The 25,436-nt window shown below is 44.1% G+C and overlaps 1 protein-coding gene across 1 annotated transcript; it reads right to left on the bottom strand.

Moving 5' to 3' along the window:
- Positions 1-40: 40 nt before the first annotated feature.
- On the bottom strand, positions 41-24,130 carry otogl (otogelin-like; the record flags this gene model as incomplete). Its single annotated transcript, XM_079273096.1, has 57 exons — positions 41-241; positions 342-421; positions 2,209-2,254; positions 2,584-2,703; positions 2,776-2,880; positions 2,992-3,170; positions 3,372-3,435; positions 3,537-3,577; positions 3,735-3,839; positions 3,927-4,028; positions 4,181-4,288; positions 4,383-4,487; positions 4,749-4,961; positions 5,093-5,278; positions 5,379-5,520; positions 5,820-6,037; positions 6,285-6,474; positions 6,551-6,643; positions 6,769-6,792; positions 6,871-7,013; positions 7,144-7,321; positions 7,818-8,743; positions 8,855-8,934; positions 9,026-9,143; positions 9,246-9,524; positions 9,607-9,786; positions 9,923-9,949; positions 10,151-10,307; positions 11,540-11,656; positions 11,861-11,980; positions 12,097-12,243; positions 12,399-12,533; positions 13,417-13,555; positions 13,685-13,792; positions 14,433-14,598; positions 14,837-14,880; positions 15,121-15,195; positions 15,332-15,500; positions 15,731-15,940; positions 16,297-16,421; positions 16,508-16,685; positions 16,856-16,982; positions 17,108-17,250; positions 17,338-17,384; positions 17,660-17,768; positions 17,864-17,989; positions 18,102-18,208; positions 18,420-18,526; positions 18,777-18,901; positions 19,460-19,665; positions 19,921-20,042; positions 21,510-21,664; positions 22,661-22,753; positions 22,858-22,936; positions 23,167-23,212; positions 23,556-23,598; positions 24,058-24,130. 57 exons carry the CDS (start codon positions 24,128-24,130, stop codon positions 41-43), a joined length of 7,851 nt encoding a protein of 2,616 aa, XP_079129222.1.
- Between the last annotated feature and the right edge of the window lie 1,306 nt (positions 24,131-25,436).

The following is a 25,436-nucleotide window of genomic DNA, read 5'->3' as shown; positions in this document are numbered from 1 at the left end:
TTTCTATGCTCTCATTCATTTTTCTGCCCGGACCCTATTTTTAGTTCCACTGGCAGGAACAGTCCAGAGGCTCTTGAAAGTTGTACTCCACGACTGTGGCATTGCGAGAGCAGTAAAGTGTGACGGAGCGGGTTTGCAGCCCACTCTCGCGGCAGCATTTACAGAACCGGGCGTGACTGTTGATGTTGAAGTTGAATATGGTGGCAGACGGGCATTTTCCATCGCAAGAATAGACTGTTACCTGTAAGCGGAGGGGACAGGATGATGACAGGAGGAGTTGTTTTAGTTCTTTTAAATAATTAAACAATGATAATTTAGTTGGCATGTCTCTATTTTCTCACCGGTGCGTTGCTCCTGCAGTCATCTTTTCTAATGGTAGTTCGAATGGCCACACGTTTGCAAGTCTTACCATCCTCTTTACCTACACACACGTTCACACAGAAATAAGACACATACACAGAGTAACACTCAGAAATAAAAAAGAATTGACGTTCAAAGCAAAAAACATTAACATGCAAGTTCATACATAAATGCACGCACACATACAACACACACAATGGTGAACGTATGCTCACACACAAACTCTCTGATCATTTTACTGCAGAGATCTGTCACTCACACAAACCCGAGAGGCCTATTGAGCAGGTGTTTTTTGTTGCCCAGCAGTAGGAGCTTGCTTTGATTGACAGTTGGGTGACGGGAGGGGCACACTCCTCACAGCAGAGATTGGTCTCTCTTATTGGCGACCGACCTAAACTTAACCTTACTTCTAAGCCAATCAAAGCTGGTCAAAAGGATTATGTGTAGAGCTGGAATGTAGGAAAAGAGTAAATGAGCTTCAGCTTTTTCTTAATGGATGAATGTTACTGCTGCAGTCTAAAAGAGTCATATACTGTGTATTACATGCTTTGCATGTCTGCTCTCTGTTCTATTATAAAACAGAGAGCAGATGGGCAAAATAGAGATGCACTGAATGTAGTTAAAGAAGAACCTAATTTGATGCAAATGTCAGTACATTAGCATAAATAAAGCACAGCCTGTGAAAGTGCAATACAAATATGTTGTCTCTAAAACCAATAATCGTGTTGTATAATCATGATCTCAATTTTGTTAAAAAAGAATAATAATCGTGCAGCCTTAGCTCATGTTGTAGTGTGTTTTGGGGGTTGACCAGTGAGAGGAAGAAAATGAAAAGACAAGACAATAAATTAGACAACAGACTCACATTCACACAAAGCTTGAAATTGCAGGTGAATGGGTCACTGAGTGCCAGGATGCCAAATAATCATTGTAAGTGGGACAGTGCAAAGTGGTGGTACCTGTGTCACAGTTAGTACTACCAGTGGGGGTTACGGGATTAACGGTAAACGGTAAAAGACCCACTCCAGAACCTGGGAGCATCGTCAGGATCGCAGCCGCCGGGTTCAAAGAATGTCATGAGAGCACACACAAGGTTACGTTTGGTTCACAAAAACACAGTACAGCGTAACACACAAACACACAGAGGAGCAAATCAGTGCAGCTGGCATGCACATGGATTTTATTTCTCTTTTGGGCCACTCCGCGCAGCCAGCCAAGGAACTCAGTCATTTGATGTACTACAAAGAGCAGCTCAGCAGGGCGAACTCAAACCCCTGCACCATCTCGCATCCTCATTGGTAAAACGCTCACCGTGGAGAAACATTGTTGGCCAAACTGCAAGGTCGCTGCAAAAGCAGGCAAGCGGGCGAGGCTGCAATGCCGTATGAGGAGAGAAAAATGTCACCACTGCATGTTTATTAAAGCTTTAATCCAAGCAATTAAGAAATGCCTCATTACTTAACATCATTTTGTAAAGTAGACATGAAGAACAGTTCACACGACATCATCTTGAAAGCACAAGTTCAGGAAGTTGTATATTGCCTTAGTAATCCTATTAAATGTTGTCATATTTCATCAGCCTATTAAATGTATTGATCATTTCCACCAAATAGTCCTTTCGTCTGAGCTCTGCTGGCTCTTGCGTCAGCAGAAGGGGAACAAACTGGGAAAGCGAGGGATTGTGGGAAATGTAGTGAAAGGCCGACAAATGGCTTTGTCTCCACCCTCTACAACAGGTCACCCCCAACCACTCAGCCAAAAAGCCCAACCACTGCCAGGCAACAAGGCGCTCACCACTTTGACAGCTCAAAGCATTACCAGAAGCATCAAATACATTTGGAGACTCACATGTCCTGCAGCAACCGTCCACATAGCTCTGAACCACACCGCCATACTGTAGGACGAGAGTAAGATGAAAAACCAGAGTTCATGATGGGAAAAACTATTTAAAGAGTCAAAAATAAACATTTGAACACATAACACTTATCAACTAGCCTCCAGTCATAATTGACAGTTAAAAGTTGAAAGTTGATATAAAATTATTTGCCAACTGCTCCATCAATACAAAACGACTGTGAGCAGGGAATGAATCTGTATTATACAGCATCCATTCACTATAATTGTGCATTAGACCGGTTCTACCTGAAACTGAATGCAAAAAAACAAGTGGCTTCAAGAGTTTAACCTTAAATACATTTATATAGTACATTTCGAGGTCCTGACCTGAATACACTCTGTTTCATTGAAAGGCGGACAAATCACCCCAGAGGCAAGTATCACCGCACCCACTGCTGTTTCCATGCAGTCGTAACGTGTACAGTTCTCCACCCAGGAACTCCCTGCCTGCACACACAATCAGAATCAGCACTGCTCAAAAGTGGAGCATTGAGCGCATGTGGATGTGTTTGTTCTTACAGCAAAAAGCTCTGCTGTCCCGTTTTCATTGTTGAAAGTACAGGAGACATTTTTACATGAGCCGCAGCACACCTGAGGGTCCGTGGACGTTACGTACACCTGGTGCTAAAGAAGATGAGCCGAATGCAGAAAGGAAAAATGAGTACAAGACACAGAAGGGAAGAGAAGTAGACGACGACGAGGCATGTGCAAAATGTTGTAAATGTGGAAACATACAGGCCCACATTTTTGGGAGCAGTTGACGGAGGAAATGTCCATGGCGTAGAAGCCAGAATCTGGATCTTTGTGATGCAGGCAGTGAACAGCGTAACACATCTCTCCTTCAAAGTACTGAACCAGAGACTGGCCTGGGCCCAGCACTGTTACCCCTTGGAAAAGACACACCTCTGCTTTCTCTGTACACGCACATGAAAAAAACATAGGATAAATAATCATACCCTACCATAAGTGACAAATAACATTATTTTGTCATGGTTAAGATGAAGGGAGCCTGGAAAGTGAGCAGTGTGAGGCAGTAGATGAAACTATGTCAACAGCATGTCAATCATCACACGAGTGTCAGGTGTGTGTGCTTTCACCGCTTGCGTTACACGTACGGCATGTATGCTGAAGACAGCCACAGTTGGTGCTACTGTCTTGAACCTCGACCAGGACTTCCCCCTGAGAGAAAAACAGACTTGACTGAATTTGCTCACTTGTTCTTCCTTCAAGCAAGGACCCGATTAGACAGGGACATGGGATGCAGCTTTTTACTAACTTACCACCTGACAGATGGGGGGAGAGTTGTCCTCACATTGGCATTCTGGGAGTGACAGACAGAAAGTTAAAGAAAGAGGAGGCGTCAAGTTTATGCAAATACGTGACAGGCATGACAACGTCTTAATGCAGCGATCACCTCAACACCCGCCGGCAACAAATAGGACGTATACATATGTATGTGAGTGTTTTTGAGTGTGTACCGCAGTGGTGCTGCAGGCAGCATTGCCCAGGGACAGCGGTTTGAACCAAAGACAGACCAGGTGCACAGGTTACAGATGATTCAGGGCACAGGTTGACATCACACACTGCAACACATGGGAGAAAGTACAAGCTTGACTTTGAAAACACAGACACAAAAAAAGCCAGATATAAAAACACACTCACACACTTACCACAATAGTACTGTGGACAGCAGCTGTTGGTTGTGTTTAGATCCACAGCCAGAATTTCTCCATGTGAACAACTTGGAATGGGTTCAATACATGACTCACACACTGCTCAGACAAAAAAACAAAACAACAAATTCAGTTTTGTTGCTGTAATTGATGGAGGTGCCAAAGATTGAGACAAAGCAGATGGCCAACCTCCTGCCAAAGACTTCAGATTTCCGTTTTAGACTGACCTGTGAACCACAATTAAAACTTACCACAAAGGTAAGAGTAGCAGCAGGATTTTGCCCCCCTGACCTCGACTAGGAACTGATCTTCCCTGCAGTTGGGGGCAGACACAGGAGGGCATGCCATGGGGTCACACTCTGAGAAAGACCAGTCACAGCAAAGTGTTTAGGCCAAATATCCCATCAAAAAACTTTGCAGTCAAAAGTAGAGCAATTAAAAGTTTGTTTTCACCACATCTGTACTCGGGGCAGCAGGACAGAGCACTGTAACCAATCACTAGCCTGTTCCCATTATCACAAGGTGGAGCTTCGCTGTCACAGATGGTCATGTTGCACTCTGACAAGGAGCAAAAAAAGACGAGGAGAAAAAAAAATAATTGAATGGGTCATATATGTTCGCTGAAATGTTGTGATTTTTGGTCTCTGACATTAGCTGTATTTGGGGATACTGGTTAGCTAGAATAGGTGAACCGTCACCAGTAATATAACAGTACTATAAAGGGTGAGACTTAAGGGCAGAACCAAGGGAAAAGATTAGACCACCATCTCTCAAATGCAATCTCCAGAAGTTTGTACTTGGATCAGATGCTCTGCTCACCACAGATCTTCTTTGGGCAGCAGGCTCCTTCTTCCAACACATCCAGTACATACTCTCCCTCCCTCTCACACAGCGGTATAGGGACAGAGTTGCAGTCTGGCTCGACAGCCACCACAGAGCCATTCTCCATACACTTGTACAGACAACAGCCGCGGGCCGAGCCATTCCACACCTCGCCAGGGGCCCGGGGGTTACCCTCATTATCTGTGCACACTGGATACATCAAAGCCAAGTAAATACACACTGTATGTGAGTCTAGGAGGAATATACAGTCCAAAATGAATTCAGACTCTCTGACAGTTCCATTTTCATCACGAAAGGCATGTAATTACTCTGTCACTCACCACAACGATCCTCAGTAACACAGTAAGGGGAGTCAGCGCGGTGCAGAATGGTTCCACCGCGGCACACACACTCCTCTCTGATGAAGGAGCAGGTGGTTTCCTCGTAGTACTCTCTGTTCAGACAGGTGCGGCTGGCGCAGGTGCTCACACACGGCTGATACTCCTTACCAAGAGGGCACCGCAATGCTACAGGATGACAGGCACTTAGCAATGCATGAGCAAATGAGAGCCACGGATAAGTTCATCTGCATTTGTGTTTGTTATTTCTCAGCCCGTGTCTCCTTACGGCAGAAGTTGTGTCGTCTCCAGCTGATGCAGACTTGATGTGTGTAGCAGACCGCCACGTATGCCGCCAGAAAGTCACACTGGTGATCCTTGTAGTGCAGGTCCCCCGCCCACATGATGTCACAGAACTGCTCTGGAGGAACCTGAAAACACACAACCAGGCCAAAGTTATGAAGGGCCTTTAGAAATAATAATTTTTACAATTGAATTTTTTAGAACACACATTTAGTCTTTAAAATGTTATGAGAGGGCAATGGAAATGTCCTTCAGTGACATTAAATTCACACTGAAAAATCCTCAAATTGAAAACATTGGAGCCAGAGAATGTTTGGCAGACTGATTTTCTCTTTATTGACTCGTCAATCAATCCATATACTGGAGTTACGACAAAGTAACCAACCACGATCAACCTTGTAAAATGCTGCGTGTACACTGTAGCTACCTTGCTGTGGCATGGCATGAAGGCTCTCTGGTGGAGCATGGAGATGCATGTGGAGCAGTCCCCGATGGTGCAGTTGTCTCCGACTCTGCGTGCGTGTTCCGTTTCCTCGGTTGTGTGGACTCTCCAAGCCTGAAGGAAGAGCATCATGTCTCCCACCTCTCGGACCACTGTACCATTGGGCAGCTTCAGGTCATCTTCTGGGTTCCCATCACAACAACCTGACGTAATGTGCAGACATATGTTTGGTTTAAGTGTGTGTGTGAGATATATTGCTACTTTTTCAGTGAACAGGGAGATAATGTGTGTGTGATTAATTCAACCAAATGGCTCTCAACATCTGAAATTGTCATATCCAATAATGACTCAAGTCAAAGTGATGCTGCTGCTGGGACATTAAGCCTTTCGGTGCTGATAGCAGGCTCTTAGATAAATGAGGCCGCTGCTGATGTGTTTGTGTGGACTCACCACAAAGGCCTCGAGTGGGCACAGATGCATTATGAAGAGCGATGTACTGCAGCACCAAGATGCCAGTGCTGTGATACCATTGTATGCTGACCCCGCCAGGTGTGTGGATCAGGTACATGCTGCCTGTGTCTTCCACATAAAGAGAGTGACGGGAGTATGGAAGTCTAGCAGGTCTGTAGTTCACTGTCACCTAGAGACAGACGGGCAGACATTATTTACGTGGGATAAGTTGAACTCTTGGCAGTCAATTTGATTCGGAGACTCACCGTGCGATCGAGTCGGTTGATAATTATTCTGTAGGAGGAGGTAGTAATGTTCAGCTTCCTAAAACACAGACCAGATGTTCCACCTGTAGGACTCTGGAGGGGAGTGAAATAAGAGAATGTCATGATACAAGATAATATCTATTGATTGAAAAACAGCTTTTGATTTCAATGCAAACACAATTGTAGGGGATGATAGGGGGAGAAGAGAATATACTCACAGTTCGTCTGATGGAGTTTACACTCTACAAAAAAAAAAAACATTTCACAAAATAGTTCTAAGATGTTTTATGACGCAATACATATTTTATTCTGGGCATTACCTGGCTGGTGGGACATTTCTCCACGGTGCCAATAATAGTCTCTCTGGGCAGGTTAACCAGGATGTAGGAGCCGTTATCATACAAGGCCACATTGTTGCCATCAAACGTGATGACACGCAGGTCTGACATCACAGTGCAGCGACCTGGCAAAAGCAAATTGTCTCAGTACAATCCAACACAGATCATTGCCGTAAACAATGGATTCTAATCACTACCGCTGCCTATGACTGAATCACAGGGCAAATCAGTTTTTTTAACATAAATCAAATTTACAGGGGCACTGCCACAGTGGACAGCAGGCGTCTGTGTTGATGAGGATGGGCAGGCCCAGCAGACTGCACTGGGGCTGAGTGGTGTTGTAGCGACAGTGTAGAGAGGAGTTGTGAAGCAGCAGCTCCCCATTGAAACAGATCAACTCAACACACTCATCAATGCGGTAGGAGTACGGAGGCTGTGGGGACAACGACACACATTTTGTTTTACAAAGCATGTTTACATGTCTCAGCACTCCTTCATAGCCATCTGCAGAAGGAGTGCACAGTGTAATGTTTCTACTAATATCTCTAAAAGTAAAAAGTCCTTTTTCTCTGAAGAAATGCACAGTCGTCATTAAAATGATTGACGTCTGAATTTCATGTAACTGCCTCAGTTTCAAGGTGCTGATATTGTTCATGCTGGCTCACTGTCACACTGTCATTACTTACTGGGACAGTCAACATGAACCAGAACAGAGCCATCCTTAATGTTATTACTGACACTTGTGCCTTTCCTACTAAGACAAGTCAAAATGTCTGCTGTAAAAAACGCCTTTAGATACCGACATAATCACTTGAAACCACTATAAGTAAAGCAATTCATGAAAGTCATCAATTACGTAATTAACTGTCCCATCAATTTGAATACACAAATGCATTTTCAATGTGTTTGTGTGCAAGTATAACACTTACTGTGCAGGGGGTAGTGGGCAAGAGGAGAGGATGTGTGGTTGATGCTTCCGCTGTTACAGAAGACGTGTCAGGACTTGTGATTATTTCTGTGGATAACGGCTCGGTGGTGAGCTCGATGGTTGTAGGAAATGGTGCCGTGGTTGTCACAATAGCTGTTGAGGCATCCGTTGGGGTAGTGGTCTCGATCGTGATGGTTGTGTCCACCGGTGGAGGCGGAGGAGTGGCCGACGTTTCTGTGGTGGTTTCAGGGACAGAAGTGGCGGCAGTTGTGACTGCTGCGGTGGGTGGTGGCTGTGTGGAGGGGGAGGTTAGAGGAGGTGGAGTGGAAGTTACTGGGGATGTTGGCGACGGTGTCGACGGTGCGGTAACGCTGGTTGAGGTAGGAGTGGAGGGCAAGGTGGTGGAAGAAAGAGTGGTAGGGGATTGAGCAGAAGCAGTCGTGGTGACTGTTGTAGCCTCAGTGGGTGCGACGGAGGGAGTTGCTGTGGTGCTGGTTGTGGTTACCCCTGTGGTTACCGTAGTTTGAGTGGGGGTCATCTCAGTCGTGCTGAGAGTGGTTGTCTCTGGCCGGGTTGAGGGAGTGAGAGTGGTAGAAACAATGGTGGTGGGAGGAGCAGGAGGAGATGCCGATGGAGACAGGGTCAGCGGAGTGGTGACACGCTCAGTGGCTGATGTCGTACTGGAAGTGGTGGGAGTTGTGGTGGTTGTTGTGGGCCTGACGGCAGTGGAGGAGGTAGTCGTTGCTCTGGTAGTGGCAGTGGTGCTTGTGGTAGTGGTCATAGTGGTGGTTGTGGTTCTTGGCCTTGTGGTAGCAGCAGCAGTAGTAGTAGTAGTCGCAGCAGTTGTAGTTGTTGATGGTGCAGTAGTAGTTCTGTTGGACCGCGTCACATATGCAAAGGGTGTCGGAGTTGGGGGAAGGGACACACCTGGTAGAAACGATTAACATTGAAGTACATATTTTGTATTGATTTAAAAAAATATAATGCATCAGAAAACCTTAATTGCTCGATGGCAAAACCCTCATCCGCTGTACTCACAGTCTTCTGCATAGACACATCTTCTGGTGACTTCATCAAGGACCATGTTCTTGGGGCAACGTGGGAAGCAGCCTTCCACACTGCAACATATGCAAACTATTTCAGCACCTGAGCTAAGCATTGATAATGTTGGTTATATAATGTGTGCTTTTAATAAACCAAGCCTCTTACGGAGGCAGGAACTGGCAGCGGGTGGCAGCTGGGTCACTGCACGTGTGGACACAAGCACTAGCACAGGCCTGGTAGCGCCACTCACACATCATACGGTAAGGTATCACAGAGTTACTCTCTGCCAGAGGAAGAGGAGAGGAAAAACACGTGATTAGTTCGTTTTGGTGTTTATGTAAACACACATGTGTATGTCTGTTGGGTACATGCATGCGTTTCTGACCCTCCAGTGTGAAGCTACTGCTGGCTTTGAAGCCCGCTGAGGAGTCGTATCTCTGAGCTCGTGCAGCAGTACGTGTCAGTGTCAGAAAGATGCCAGGTTGGCCGACGAGCTCGAACGAGGTGCGACCTGGCAGAAACAGCCCCTGGTGCTGGATAAAGGTTGCCCTGTGACTGAACTCTGGCCCTCGACTCCAGAGCTCCAACTGAAGACGGCTGTTTCCTGACACGACAAGGAAATAGTTTGGCCTCTCCGCAGACTCAAGTGACACCACAGGGACACCTGTGAACATAAGCGTGTAGAGGTTAATTCGCCCAAAAAACAAAGAGTCGCAGTGTGTAATTGTGTGAATGTGGATGCTCACGAGATGTTCTGTCCTTCTGCAAGCCTTCTGTGATCATGAAGTTGAACAGTAAGCCCGGGGCAGGCAACTGTCCTGGTCTCGCTCTCACCAGAGGAAACACTGAGCTGCTGCTACGGTTCACTCCAAACATGGTGTCATTATAAACAACGCTCACCAAGGAAAATGGGCCATCACCTAGCTCTACGGGGGAAGCGGGAGAAAGAGAGAGGAAATCGGTGTAGTGACAATCTAGCAGGGAATCAGAGTGTGTCAGGTTTGGAAATGACAGTCAAACAAAATAGCTCTCTGAAAACAACTAACCCTCACTCATACGTACCTTGATTATAGTATTCACAATCATAGGCTAAAAGAGAGCAAGACAGTTCAGAAGTTATAAAACATTTCAGCAGCTTGAGGTAATATGTGAATGAGATGAAAAATAGCAGAATATTGGTGTTTGTAAAGAGGGACTGGGCAAAGTGGGTCAAAGAGGTAAGCAGGGGTCACATCTCTGACCAAAGTACAATAAGTGTGTGTGTGTGTGTGTGTGTGTGTGTGTACTCACGACAGACAGAGGGCGATCTCCAGTGAATTGTGACCCCCTGTTGACAGCATTTGTGTGCATACGCAGCAATGGACGTACAGAGACACTCGCAGTCTCCCCCACGGTTACAATTGCAAGTGTCTGTCAGGCAGTTCCTATAGAACCAGGCCACATCCACCTGGAGGGTACGCACAACATATGTTCATGCTCATACACAAACACACACAGCCGCATACAAACAAACACACAATCATAAAATGGACCAGGCGACCGTCGCTGGGGGACACTGTTGAGGGGGTGAGTAGCTTTCAATTATTCAGACAGGGAAGGAGTGATGAGATATCAGGACAAAGGAATGTGGGTCAACCTCTGGTGCAGAGGGGATCAGATGAGCTCTATGACACACGGACACAATGCATCACCAATGAGTTGGTCTGTCCAAAGGCACAGTTAACTGGCCCTCTGTGTTTTTGACACGGGCTACCGCAATGCACAAAAAGAGCACACTTCATCCCATCAAAACTTTGATATGTATTGTTCCCTTCCCTTTTGAATGTGAGAAGCACATATTGATTAGGGTAGGGTGCTGCAACCTGAGTGTAGCGTCAGGCTTGCAATTTAATATAGTCCCGTTGTTGAAAAGGAAAACTCTGGAGACAGTCACTTCTCTTGTCTGAATGCAAAAGGAAAACTCTGAATGTGTCTTCTAACCATGAACTTATAGAATAAAAGCGTCACAGCAGCTACTACCCTTCACATCTATTTATTTGTGTGAAACTGCGTTTTCTACAACGACCCAAACAAACGACGAAAACAAACTCTTCCTGGTACATTAGTCATTTAGACGTTTTTATCCAAAGCGACTTACAGGATTCACTTACTCACTGTTACTTTATTAACAAGGCGCAAATAAACAATGTTTTAATGTGCGATGTGTCTGTTTCTTGCTAAGAAGGGAGTAATGCTCAAACCAGTGCCGTGACAGCACTTACTTAGGAGGGGAAGTATATAAACCATCAATCGTCATATCATGCGGAAAACACATTAAAAGCATCACACGTGAGAACAAAGGACTTGTAAAAGATGCAAGGTTAGTTCTTACATGTCCATTATGGTCAAGTAAGTCTGGGTGTCCCAATGTTATCTTTGGCTACTGTATTTATGCGGTGTGCCCTTTACATATTGTATATACATAGCTCCATCTGCTGGCCACATAGAGAAATACAAAACTGTAATAAAACATTTAAGTGTGTGTGCGTGTGTCTGTCTGTGTGTGTAGCATTGGAGCGTATTCACTGGGATCAGTTAGGAGTTGTTCCCATAACCCCTCACCAACCCTTACTCCCACTGCTGCAAGAGAACCTTTCCATGTGTGTGTGTATGTGTGTGCACCAGTTCAATGGCACTCACCACGTTGTGACAGGTCGCAAAGACATCGCTGTAGAGGAGCGCACACTCCCTCTTGGCGTACGGCTGTCTGCCTAAGTCGCCTTCACACGGTGGCTCAACTACATAGTCAGTTTCACACTAAAACACACAAAACACACACACGCAAGGTGATTGAGTGTCTGATTACTTTTAAATATCACAGTGGACTCGAGGGAGACACATAAATTACAGGAGCAACAGAGAGCTGGAGAGGAGTGAAAGAGGGAGTGGTGGGAGATTCACAAAGACAGAAAGAGGGTAAGGGGAGAATCAATGGAGTGGAGGAGCTGGGCTGACTCATACCTGTCCCAGGGCCCAGCTATCTCCAAAGGTCTGTGCAGTATTGACTTCCATGTGGCTGGAGGTGGTCATATCGTTCACTGTCACACTGTCAAAATTTCCACACAGCCCACTGAGAAGGCCCTAAATTAGAAAGAAAAGACACTGAGCCATGTGTTCAGAGTCCTTCCATAATAACAGTTTATAATATATATATATATATGTATATATCTTTTGTAAAATCTGCTCCTGGTCCAGACCTTCCACTGAGGTCCGGCTCTAATGTGAACAGTAGTCTTGCGGTCCCAGAGTATGGTCAGGTCCTGGTTTGAGAAGTGAACCACAGTGTAGTAGCCGGCTTTCCAAAGCTCAAACTCTGATCCTCGACCTACAACAGAGGACGGGCTCTGAGGCAAGACAAAAAAAGGAAATTGATATTCGCAGAATTCACTGGATTTGTATTGATATATTTCATTTACATATTTGTTTGAGGAAAAAAGAGACACAGGTATGTAAATGAAGTGGTAAAGAGAGAGCGTGACTGTGCGGGTGTAGTCCATACAGGGCTGCCAGAGTTGTCGGTGAAGTAGATCTTGGTAAGTCCCACGTGAATGACCAGTATTTTCATGCACACAATGCCGCTCTCATAGCAGTCTTTGTTTTCAGCAACAATGGACACCTCGGTTTCTCCTGAACTCTGGTGAGAGGGAAAGACAAAATATTACTCTTGCGAGGGAGGGAAGTCTTGTCAGCTCCTCTCATCTCCGTCCTAAGAACACAACACAATGTTTTTGTATGTTTGTTCACTCTTTCCCTTTTTCTTTAGCCTCAGCAGGCAGAAACCAGAAATCTAACTTGACATTTGATGCTACCTGTTCAGGAACCAGTGTCATTCTGGATACATGAGGGGTGACAAGAAGAGGAAGCACCTCTCGGCAATTAAGACACAGCTCTGACCTGCTTCCCCATTCTTTTCAGGTCTGCACGGTGGTGGGCAGCCTGTTCGGTCTGAATTGGAATGTCTGTTCTGCTAATTCTAATTCTATATCCCTGGGAGCGCAGGAGTCCTGGGGTTTGAAGTGAACACTGGTCTCTTTGTGTCACTACAGCTTTGAGCATCGTCTGCTAGCATTACCATGGTGAAAACCCAGCAACACACACACACACACACGCACGCACACACACACACACGCACACACACACACACACACACTTTAATCTGCTCTAATTAAAAAACCTTTCAAGGTAACAAGCTTGGGTGTTCTTTCCCTGATCCAAACCAATCTCGGTCAGGAAACATGGAGGATGCTGCTTCTTTGCACTTAAACACATACTATCTCTCACACACACACACACACACACACACACACACACACACACACACACACACACACACACACACACACACATACACACACACACTTCTCTGACACAGTCCAGCACAAGCATTCTTACACCATCTGATGAGCATTCCAGTGCCCAAACTGAATCTATGAATTTGTAAGGTCAATAATGTCACTTTTATTTGCACATGTAACACTATACTTATAGAGATCCACACACACAATGAATCTACTCACTTTAAGCAAGTAGACCTGACAGTCAGAGTAGTAGTCGTACTCGAGGCCATCGAAGGTGTGGTAGTGTCTGTCGCTGTAGACAGTACAAACAGCTGGACACGGTGAGTAGCTGCAGTTAAAATAGCCACGGTGACACGCACTAGAGGAGACGGACAGGCAGATGAACATGAGAGTAAAGAGAAACTCATTGTACTAGGATTTATACAATGTTATGTTCTGGGATACAGTTTGTTAGAAATGACTTCAAACATGCAGTAAAGGTGTTTACCATTTGTAACATGGTGTTTCCACGGTTTCTCCAGGCAGGTATTCAAGGCCCAGCCAGGCACAAGGGCAGTTCTCTGGATAGTAACACTTGCTGTGATGCAGCACCAGCCTTCACAGGTAAAACATAACTTAAGTAGGACGTACAGAACATGCAAACACCTGAATTAAAACCCACACTACAGTAAGTTCATTTCCCAGTTCTGTGATCTACTATAATTTAGGTGTGGGACGTAAATAAGAAAACCTTCCACTGAATATGGTCAAGTTACCCTTGATGAAGGCTTTCAATTTGAAACTGACACAAGCATACACAACTGTACATGCTCTGTCAGTGTTTCTTGAGTAAATACACCGTGAAAAGATTAAACCTGTGGTTTTGCTCATTGATTACAGATGACTACTGACGAGTTTCCAGGCAGCCACTGGTTTCAGTTGCTTTCATTACAGCATGAAAATCCACTTGCAGAGACTTGATTTAGTGTTTTGTAATCCATTATAATCAACATTTCGCTTCCGTAAGTTGTTGTGATTTTTTTGCCAAAGTTACATTATCTTAGCATGACAACTCAGTTGCAAGCAGGCACTACAGCAAAGAAATTGTCACTCTAATAAAGCACTGATCTCAAGCATTTTTTCACACAATCTGCAAGTAGATGTTTATTCTGAAATGAACTGGGTGAACTGGAAAAATAACTTTTATGGTCTGTGTAATAGACAACAATATTGGAAGGCAGCAGATGCGTATTTACCCAGGAGGGCAGACACAGCCAGGGATGCATGGTGTGCTTGGAGGGCAGGTGAGGTTCAACATCAGGTTACGGCAGGTCGGTGCACAGGCCACGCCTCCTCTCTGCTCGCTGCAGCTGTGGTACACTTTACCCTCTGGACACTCCCCGACCTCTACACTATCTGGCTCTACGCACACGCATGAAAACACACACACACACACACACACACACACATTTAAGAAAATCAATGCCCCAGTGGCCTTAAACATCAAACACAACAGCCAGTCATGGGAAACAAGCTACATCCACAGACATAAGGCTCTTGATTTCAGCAAGAGGGACACAGCCTGAAACGGCACTTTGTTGTTGGAAAGAACGAGAGCAGGAACTGAGGGGGGGGGGGGGGGGGAGTGCGGAGAGGTTACCTTTTTCCTCTGGCACACACTCCATCTTCCCATTTCTGCACAGGCTGATGGAGACAGGAAGGGAGAGAAAAAGAGGTGAGTGTTCAGGAAAGAGAGTAATGCCATCAAACACAAGGTTAGTTTAAGAGCTCTACGTCTCATTTGACAATCACTTAAGCCTTTATTGCTTTCTCAGCTGTATTAGACAGATAGAGTGTGTGAGGATGTTACACTGTGTGCGATCAGCAGAGCAGCCAAAGTGAGTTTTCACTTCTCAGTGACGGTCAAGGCCAGCTGTGACTCACCAGGGGCCAGAGGCGCTGAAGGTCACCTCCCCTGGCTGTGACACACCACCCATGGAGTAACAGTGACACTGAGACCTGAGGAGAAACTTTATTCTGATTACATGAACTAAGGACGAGGCTTTCTCTGTCACTGTTTGCATGTAGGTGTGCTCCAGCCAAATAGCAATTGATGACTTTTATTAGGATGATGTATGAGGCGGCGAAGTCTTACAGTTGCACACAGCGCTGGCGCACATCGTCATGGTAACTGCCGTTTGGACAGCCACACCCCTCTGCACAGTCACCAGGGTTACACGTCTCCGTGCTAGACAGTGCACGACAGACACGCCCACAAGACGACGCGCAAGAGTGGTACAGCATGCCTCCAAGACACACCACTCCTGTGTAAACACACACACACACACACACACACACACACACACACACACACACAATTAGGTTCGTACTGGGTGAGCCACATCAAAGACATCAACCACCCTGACGGACAATAAAGTTTTTCTGATTCTGAACAAAGACAAATACTCAATCCACACATAGAGTACCATTTCAATCCGTGACCATTTTGGGCTAAAAACAACACAGTATGGATAAAACCCAGTTAAATACTCACCACATTCAGAGACGTGTGATCTGAAATCAACGTCGACTCCGTGTTTGGAGCAGAGGTAAGCGTAGTGAGCCAGTGCTGTGCACAAACAGCTGCTTCCACAACGACAGGCCTGGTAGCGGCACTGCTGCTGGTAGATGTTTGGACTGATGTAGCCATGACACGGGGCAAACACACTCCCCAGAAGCACCTCACACTGGGATGCATAGAATACTAGAACATATACACACACAAACACACAACCCCGTGCAACACATTTCAAATTGTAGTCTGAACAAACGGTGATACCCTTCACAGTGCACACTACATGCACCGCATGACGCATCACCTTTATTAATTGAAATTAAAATGTAACTTAGGTCAAGAGGAACAAGGAATAATTCTACAACATCCACAATAATGGCAGAAAACTCGGCCACAGAGAGTGACACCGTGTCCTAACAGCAAGCGCTACGCTACGTCATGTAAACAAACCATGTACCTATCAGCTGCACGCTCAAGATCAGACTAGAGAGATAACCACTTAAAAGATGGGTGAGTATTACCTACTTGCTATATACCATTATTACCATTGTGCTGGTTCATCTCACATGGGTCTATGATGGGCAGGTTCACTGGAGCCGCACAGGCAGAAGAAACCTTCCAAGCATTGGCATGAAGCTGAGGTGTGCCCTCAATCATTCCTGCTGGGGACCTACACACACACACACACACACACACACGCAGTCAGGTAGAGTGATATTTTAAACATTGATCTATAACTGGGAAGTACTCTCTCACAGGAAGTCATCTCGTAGATTTCCATTGAAGGTTCCACAAAGGCCCAGCGTCTGTCCACGCCACTGGCTGTCCAGCTGCAGATAGACCCGCCCCCTTCGACCGTCATAATGCAGCCTCAGACCAATCCCTGCCTTCAACTGTGTAAACACGGAGGTCAGCTTCTGCACTTCCAATGCATCTATGTACCCAGAAACAAACATTGAAACCCATGATCAAAGATGAAATGACAGATGTAATCATCTTTTTATTACATCACGAGGAGGAATTATTTCTATCTGACTTTAATCTGACTTTATTTGATATGTAACATAAACCTGTGGTTTATCAAAGAGCTTTTGTGATTCCTACCATCAACATAGGGCAGGACAGGCACCGGGTTAACACCAATTATCACCTCCCCCTCTCTGGTCAAAGTGATCTGTCGACTCACATCTTCATCCAACACCACTGTCACTGACTGAATACACACCTGCTGCTGTAGACACACAGACCACACAGACGGCCGGTTATATCTACGTAGAAAGAAAACTGCATGGTTGTTGAGTGTGTGTGTGTGTGTGTGTGTGTGTGTGTGTGTATACAAGTAATCATGCACGCTACCTCTGCACAGGTAGTATATTGCAGCGTGACGGTGAATCTGCTGCTGCGGCTCTTTGCCAGGACGTACTGACACGACCCCGGCTGGAGAAACATCCTACCGTCGAATGTCGTCACAAACACGTCACCTACCACCGAACACTCGGCTAAGAAGGGAGAAGAGCTGCAGTCATTTATCTGAATTCACAGTTTCCCCCTTCAGTAACTGACCTGTTCTGAAAACGTAAACTCACCTGTGCAGTTGTTCTCAGTGCAGTTCCACACTCCTCCCATGCACACACTGAAAGAACATACAGTAGGTTAACAGCACATTGGCAAAGCTACAGTACATACATCAGACCGGCACACATGGGTACTTCAAAAAAACTCAAAGTAGCACCACTTTTTAGGGGACAGAAAACCGGAGATCCTATAGATGTCAATGTAATTTGTCATTTTACCTTTTCTCTCCTCATGTGAAAGTGTGTTTATTTCTTGCAAAAGGGGGCGCGGCCTTGGCGATGACGCGACGCTGGACTGATGCATGCTCACGAGTGATTACACCACCATACTTACCAAACACTACATCCCTGATGAAGCACATGTCCTTGTACATATGAAGCACCATGGTAAACACATGGACACTGAGAAACAGCAATACATGTTCCATTTTTCAGGATAAGACCTGTGGAAAAGAGGATTGAAAAGTTAAGAGTGAGTTTAATAATAGAGGTCAATCAACTGACATTATTTAACAGTAATTGGTAGATAATTAGGTACCGTCAGGGCAGTAGCAGCCATCCAGACAATGCAAGTTGGTTCCTAGACACTCTTTTTCAAATGTACAGGTGGGTGGACAACAACTGATACAGTCTCTATAGACAAAACTCTCCTCGCAGCCATCATCTACATACAAACACAAACACCTGAGTTTCAGACAAAGGCAGATTACAGAGCATAAGCATGGAATACAGGTTGACCGAATGAAAATGTACGTTGAGCCTCAGTCGTAACTTACAACAAGAAGGGAAGCTGTCTCTCCACTCTCTTACTGGGTATCCAACATGTGAGCAGGCTCTGGTGTACTCTACCAAGGCTCGACAAAACGTTTCCTCGTCATCAGATCTAAAAAAAAAAAAAACAAGAGGAAAAAAAAACGACATGTGAATTGTTTTTGGGAATTGCGTTTATTTTATTTGAAAAGTCTCTACAACTGAAGCCTGTACTGTAGCTAATGGTGGAAGGTTTATTCTGTATCTGGGCTCACACTGATAACAACAAAGAAAAGACAGGCTGAAGAAAAAGTTGAATGTATCAACAAAGTGTTTTGACTTACACACAAATGTCAGACACACAGCTGGCCACAAAGGGATTTGGGTCAATGTTTTCATGACACGACAGAAATGGGAAGAAGAGAAGTGCGCTGCATTTCTCTATGGCATCCTGCACACATTCACAATAAATACAGTATGAATATGAAGCACATACTATAATATACAGAGAGGTACAGCAAAACAAACACTGCTGCAGTCTTTTAACCAGCCTCTTAAAACATCAACAGAGATGTCAGTTGTTTTGTCTTTGAATCACGAGAAAGCTAACTAAACAAATATGTACATGGTATACTATGCTGACATATTGAGTGTATGCCAATAGTAATATTGAGTAGAGAGAAAGTGTGTGTGGTTCTTACATCCATATCTGACTCAGAGTGGCAGGGCCCATTGAAGTCAAGGTCTACTGAGGGACAGGCTCTCTCGTGAGGCAGGTCCACTGCCCAGCTGTTAGCAAACACTGCAGGTTCATCTGTCCGAATGCCTGAAACACACAGCCAACAGATACATTCATTGTTAAGCACATACAAGGGTAAACTGTACAGTTGATGCGCTATTCAAACATCAACACTTTCCATATTGTCATCAAACACATTTACATTCAACATAAAATGTAGTTTATTGTATTAATCCAATAAAATAAAAATGAAATTGAGCATTAAGAGGAAATGTGATAAAATTGTGTTTGTAACTGTGCCATGTCTATTGTAGCTTTATAGTCGGAGCCTTTCCAGTTGTTTTCTCTCTTTCTCTCAGCTCATCCTCGCTCGAATGGAAAGCTCTCTGCTCAAACAAGTAGGGGACAGCAGTTCATATTACTGGTCATCTGAGGAAGAATTCTTGCTCCTTCCAGCCATTCAAACCCCAAAGTACCGGTTCTCCCCTATCCTTCCACTCTGTTCTCCAGCTCCTCCACCACTCCTATAATTGCCCAGAATCAGTGTGGAGTGTATAATAATAATAATTGAGGTGAGTGGGTGCTGAGAGAAGGGATAAGCGGGTGTGTGTGGGGGGGGGGGGGGGGGGGGGGGTGAGGTCTTACCACGGGGAGTGGTGAGGTCATCGCCAGCAAGATGGTTGAAGTTCCCACATAGGCCACAGGGGCCCCCCTGGTGCTCCTCGCTCATCTTCAGGTAGACACCCGAGCCTCCATCCCAGGCCAAGGAAAAGCCAAACACGCTCTTCACCAGCAGGTAATCGGCCAGTCGCTCAATAAACACACCGCCAACAGTCTGAGGCAGACTTAACCTGACATTTCAGAGATAGACACGTCAAGAGAGTGACAAGAGAATGCAAGCTTTTTGGAAAGCATGCTCATAATGATAACCAGTGGGTGTTGATGGGGCGGTGAGTCACTGAGTTGTTTTTACATTTCTGTTCTTACAGTTTTGTGTCAAGATGTTTTTAATTGAAGACTCTCAAAATCTATCTGTGTCTTTTTCTTTCTACATCAGAAGCAACACACACACACACACACACACACACACACACACACACACACACCTGCGGCCTCCCTGGTGGACCTGATATCCAGAGATGTGGATCTCCTCCTCATTTGGGAAGAACAGACTGAGAGCTCTTGGGCATGAATGCACACTTCCGTCACACACTCTGCTGTTGTGGACCTGAGAAGGCAAGTAAAAGATGAAAGAGAATTTTTTAAAAGGGTCACAGGGGGAAAAGGATGGGTGTGTTTGCTGAACCAAGGATTAGCCACGGCCTGTAACCTAAGCTAGCATTCTAAAAAACAGTCACCTGTCTGATTTACTTATGTTATAACTGTTAAACAAAACTATTTTGTTATTGTTAACGAAAGGCAGGAAAAGACCAGAAATAACACTTAATCGATCAGTTAATCTGTTTAAAATGTCCTCAAAAAGCTTTGCATTGTAGTTATCAGCAAATATTACTCAAACTGGAGGAAACAGTAAACTACAGCGCCCATTTCTATGGCAGTAAAGAAACATGTCACCCAGTCCAACAGTGTGGCTTACTAATGTGTTTTTGAGTGTTTTTGGAAAACAATGGACTAATCTACTGTATATTAGGCTTTGACTCAACAATAGTTGTTAGTCGAACAGATTTATTGATAGTTTTGGTCTTTTCGTGGGATTTATAGGCAACAAAAACAGAGAAAATCAGCAGACTTATCCTTTAAACAAGGTCAGGAGAAGTCCGCTTTTAAAAGGGTAGTTCGGGTGTTTTGAAGTTGGTTTGTATGAGGTGCTTATCATCAGGGTATTACCTACAGTACACCGTCAGTTTGAAGAAGCAGACAGGAGTGCCAGGACGGGAGCAAAGAAATGTACTGCTGTGGATGGGGGCAGCAGCAAAACGTAATTTAGACACCTAAAAGAAAGACCCACCTGTTACAAAATCAATATCAAATTCAAATTGTCGTTATATATCTATAATATTTTCCGGCGGAACTGAAGTGAAATTGTATTGTGGGGCTTTGAAGAGCGCATAGATAGGTTTCACTTTTAATTCAGTTCCCTATTTAGGTCTCTAAAATAAGTTTTGTTGCTGCCCCTGTCCACAGCAGTATATATTTCTTTGCTCTCATGTACCTACAAACTGTGTGCATGACGAACACCATCTACAGTAGTTAACACACTGACTATGAATACGTACCTCATACGACCCTTCAAAAAAAACACAACTATCCCTTTAATATGAGTTTTAAATGCAACATATTAGTGTAGTCTTCTAGTGTAGTCTTCTGTTCCCAAATTCAAACTGCAAAATGATGTAAGAAGTCAAGAGGAACATGCTGTATGCCAAACAGACAATTTAAAACTAACCAAAGGAATATGATAATTACATATTTTACAGGGGTTGACAATAACTGCTAATACTGTTATATAACCCTTATCTCTAACTCCTGTTTGACAAAGGATTTTGGTTGGTTAAAGTATATATAACTTTATATAACTTATAATTTTAGCTTCTTAATGTGATTTATGGATTATTTTAGTTTGAATGTAAACATGGTGTTATTGTAAAAAAAGCCAAACCACCCCGTATACATACATACAGGTTACATTCTGGTTAAATCTTTCAGTGGGTCATTTCGATCTGTGTGCTCTTACCCACACCGTGTACTGTGGTGCAGCTGAGTGGCAGTCCTGGGCCAGAATATAAGAGCAGCTTCCAGGGAAGTAGAAGTATATTCCATCAAACGTTTCATAGTGGTGCTGACCCCACGACCTGCAGATCCCGTCTCTATCCTGGCCCTGGTTAGGTACTGAGAGGAAAATGGACAATTCACTCAGACGTTCAAACATTCAGTTTCATGTGGTGACGCAAATCCTTTTTCGTCAAACTAAGAAGGGTAAGTTATCATCTTCATTAATCTTATCAGTGGAAAATGAATACCCAAATTTTCTTTAAGAAAAAAAAAGCCCTTTGTTACAGGAAATCCCCATAGCTGGTAATGCCGAGATAATGCCTAAGACCCTCCCTGCATAATTTAATCACAAGATACAATTCAATGAACAAAATTTCCCAATCATATTGAACAATTTTAGAATATGTGTTCTGTGGCATCAGCTCTGATCCCTGACCTTCAAAATGTTGCATTCCAGGTGGGAAGCTTGACTATTTTTTTAAGAAACCTTGTTATTAATGCTACTATGTTTTACTCGGCTGTGCTAAATATGTGTGGTATTTATCTTCTTGTTAACAGTATATTTCATCTCCAGCCTCAGTTCAGTTACAGGTCCCTAAGGAACTACTGTATATTGTTTCCAACATGAGAAAAGGAAAATGTCTTTACCATAATTGCGACCTCAGATCTCCTGATAGTCTGTATAAGGAGTCTGTTCAGAATATCGAAACCAGAACCTTCATCACTCAGCCCTTACCCTATTACCTTACTGCATGTGATTTTATATACCTGCTGCTGTAGGGAGTAAAGACAGAGAGCGATGTGGGGAAATCTGATAATTAATACTGGAGTGTGTGCATGTAATTAACCTTTGTTGAATGATTGGTGAGTCTGATGCACACACACACACAGAAACATTCTCATACACATTCCTGTTGAAATGAGTGTGTAACTGTATACTGTTTGCTGATATAAAAAATGTGTAAGCCTGCTAACCAACGAGTCTGTTGCATACCAGGAATGGTGCTTGTCGATCCACAATAACATTGTCATGTGGATGATATTCTGACAAATCTGATCCCACACCAAAGGAAGATATGTAGTTGTTTGCGTGTGTTTGTGTGTCTTACTCACTGATCTGGCAGCGGTCTCCCAGTGCCTGGAACTGAGCGCAGTCACACACACCGCCCTCCTGACACCAGCCACCATTGAGGCAGCCACAATATTCTGGGAAAGACACGAACCGGCTCGAGTTCATTTACCCCAGTCTATCTGGGTAATGATGGTGTGAAGCATCTGTGAATGGGTCGCTTCATAAGCAGCATATTTACCTGAAGAGGAATCTCTGGCTGTGTAGTTGTGTAAAATGCTGCGTGACAGAGTACCCTCCGACAGCAGTGGTCTGTATGTCTTGGAAAACAACAAACAACAACACTTAGAGTAGTTCCTGAAACAAGTCTTAAGTTAACAGCGTCAGTGACACAGTGCTGTACCGTTGGTAACCGTAAGTTAAAAGTTGCGTCAGATTGAGTGGGAGAAAGTGTCTCATTCTTTACAAAGACAGCTTTGTGCCGGTTAGGGTGTTGTGCGCTTGTGGGTGCCCTGAACTCCTCTGGTTCTCTTAGGTGTAGTGTACCAACCTCCTCCCCGAGGAGATCCCGTTTCCTCCGAAGTGCATTAGCCCTTCTGCACACACACACACAAACATGCACATTAGTGGGAAGAAACAGTCAGAGGGGAGACTTCAGTGCACTTTACACCACTTGAATTCGGACTCCACACTATTCTTAACTGAACCCTCACACACGCACACAAGTGGACTCGCAAACACACTCATACGCTATCTCGGCCACACACTCTAGTGACAGAAACATGAAGTGCAAACGCATTAATCACTGTCTGCTGTATAATTGTGAAAATTACCTGGGAAATATCATACAGATACATTTTTATTACACAATTTTACTTATATTTTGGCCACACTAGTAATGTCAGGAAATGTTTTTTTCCATTTCTTCCTACGATTTACCTCTGTATTCTTCCTTCTGCCACTGAAAGTCGACTCTGAGCTCCTAAACACAAAGTTATACAATTAACATTACATTTTTTTAAATGTATCCGTTCTTTATTATAAACATTTTTTTTGTTTTAAATGTAGCTAAATATAGATCAAGAGGAGTCCTATCGGAAACATTTTAGTAATTCACCAATGTGTCATTTGTAATGATTTAGCAGTTAGATGCCATGTTAGGAAACAACTATATGAAAGGGCAGTAAGGGAGAGCAGTATGCTTTATGATATGTATAAAAGCAAATGACCACTGATATATAACAAAAAGAAAGAATGGTTACACCAATCATATTAACAAATAACTTGTAATACAAGTGTATGTGACTTTCTAATATAAAGAATATACCTCAGATTAATATCCCTCTATGTTGTTAAATGTAGTTCACATTCATATCTGTGTAGCAAACTTTATTAGACTATCATAAACATTTTTGGAGAAAGGTCAAACTGTCAGACTCACCCTCAAGTAACAGCAAGTGGGAGATTGAAAACGACATAAGAAGAAATCGTTTCACTGTCCACTTTAAGTTCATTTCAGAGTCCGAAAGGAAGTTCCGTAGAAACGTTAACGGTGCATCTCAATGGTCCCGGGAGGAAAGGGTTTAAGATGTTTGGTAGCACCGGGACGATGCTTGGTCGTACCTTGTGAAACCCACCTGCGACCAGCCCACCTGAGCAGATGACGAGCAGCACCTATGTGGGCAGGTGAGCACGTGCACTGCTCTCTGTCACTCCAACATCCTCAGCAGCCAGACCGGCTTGGATCTTCGCCTCTGTGAGCTGTGCACGAGCCCAGAGGTCTGTCGCTCCATCACGGAGGTTTTCACCTCCAAAGTTACGGTTGAATATCTGGCTGACCGCATGACCTAAGTGTTACGCCACTGACGTAGACATGAACGGAGGAAACCGGCAGCGAATTCCCTTTTTTTTTTTTGACACAAACCTCTCAACCAACCACAAATAGTTAACCCGGAATCGATATGCCACTAGTCAGCAAAACAGTAGATCACCTCATCACTGTAACGAAACCACGGAACTTTACAGAACAGCTACAACGTACACGTTTTACCAATGATGTTGAGTGAACACTTTGCCAAATAACAATTTGCAGTAAAAAAAAGGGCCGTGCACTCCCGCCCCTTTTATGTTTTTGCTCAAAAATAGTGAGGCAAAAGTCTTGTCTATTCATAAAGTATTTAATTCATGTTTATGTTGTTGGTGAGAGGCAGAAAGTTATATTTAAATTATTTTTTACGTTTAGTGTCAAAAATGAAAGAAAAGAAAACACGTCGCCATATGCCTTGGAGCTCCTATGCAGTTATGAGTTGCTGTGCTGTGGTAAACTATTGACTAACTCAGTATATGTAACTTAAATAATTGCCACATTTGGAAGTAGGTTGCTGCTGATTGTTGTCAAAGCGTATGCATGGTGCTGACCATAGTGCCCATGGTGCAGACACAAGAAAAGCAGCATCTGCACAATATAACACAGTCTAATGCAAAATAGCCCAATAGTGTTATTATTGTTAGGCTTATAATGTTTATTGACTCTCTTATTCCTTTCATATTGAGGAAGAACACACTCTGAACACAATATTGTTTTTTTTCATTGTTATTGTTATGTTGCCATCTACACTTCAAACTGCAAGGCTCTGCATCTTTTTCCTTTGTGTTATGAAGTCTAACCACACCTACCGTCTACCAATGAATTGGAAAGGATGGCTGATGCTTCGTCTGTTCTGCTACTTAGGTTGTGATGCTGCAGAGAAACGTGTCTATAAATGATGATGCCAAGACTCTTATTTTGGCACTTCTCTCATTCAAGGCTGTACTCCAACC

Source organism: Melanostigma gelatinosum (genome assembly GCF_949748355.1).
Source record: "Melanostigma gelatinosum genome assembly, chromosome: 1".
Classification (NCBI taxonomy): domain Eukaryota; kingdom Metazoa; phylum Chordata; class Actinopteri; order Perciformes; family Zoarcidae; genus Melanostigma; species Melanostigma gelatinosum.
This window is presented reverse-complemented; position numbering and strand designations above follow the sequence as displayed.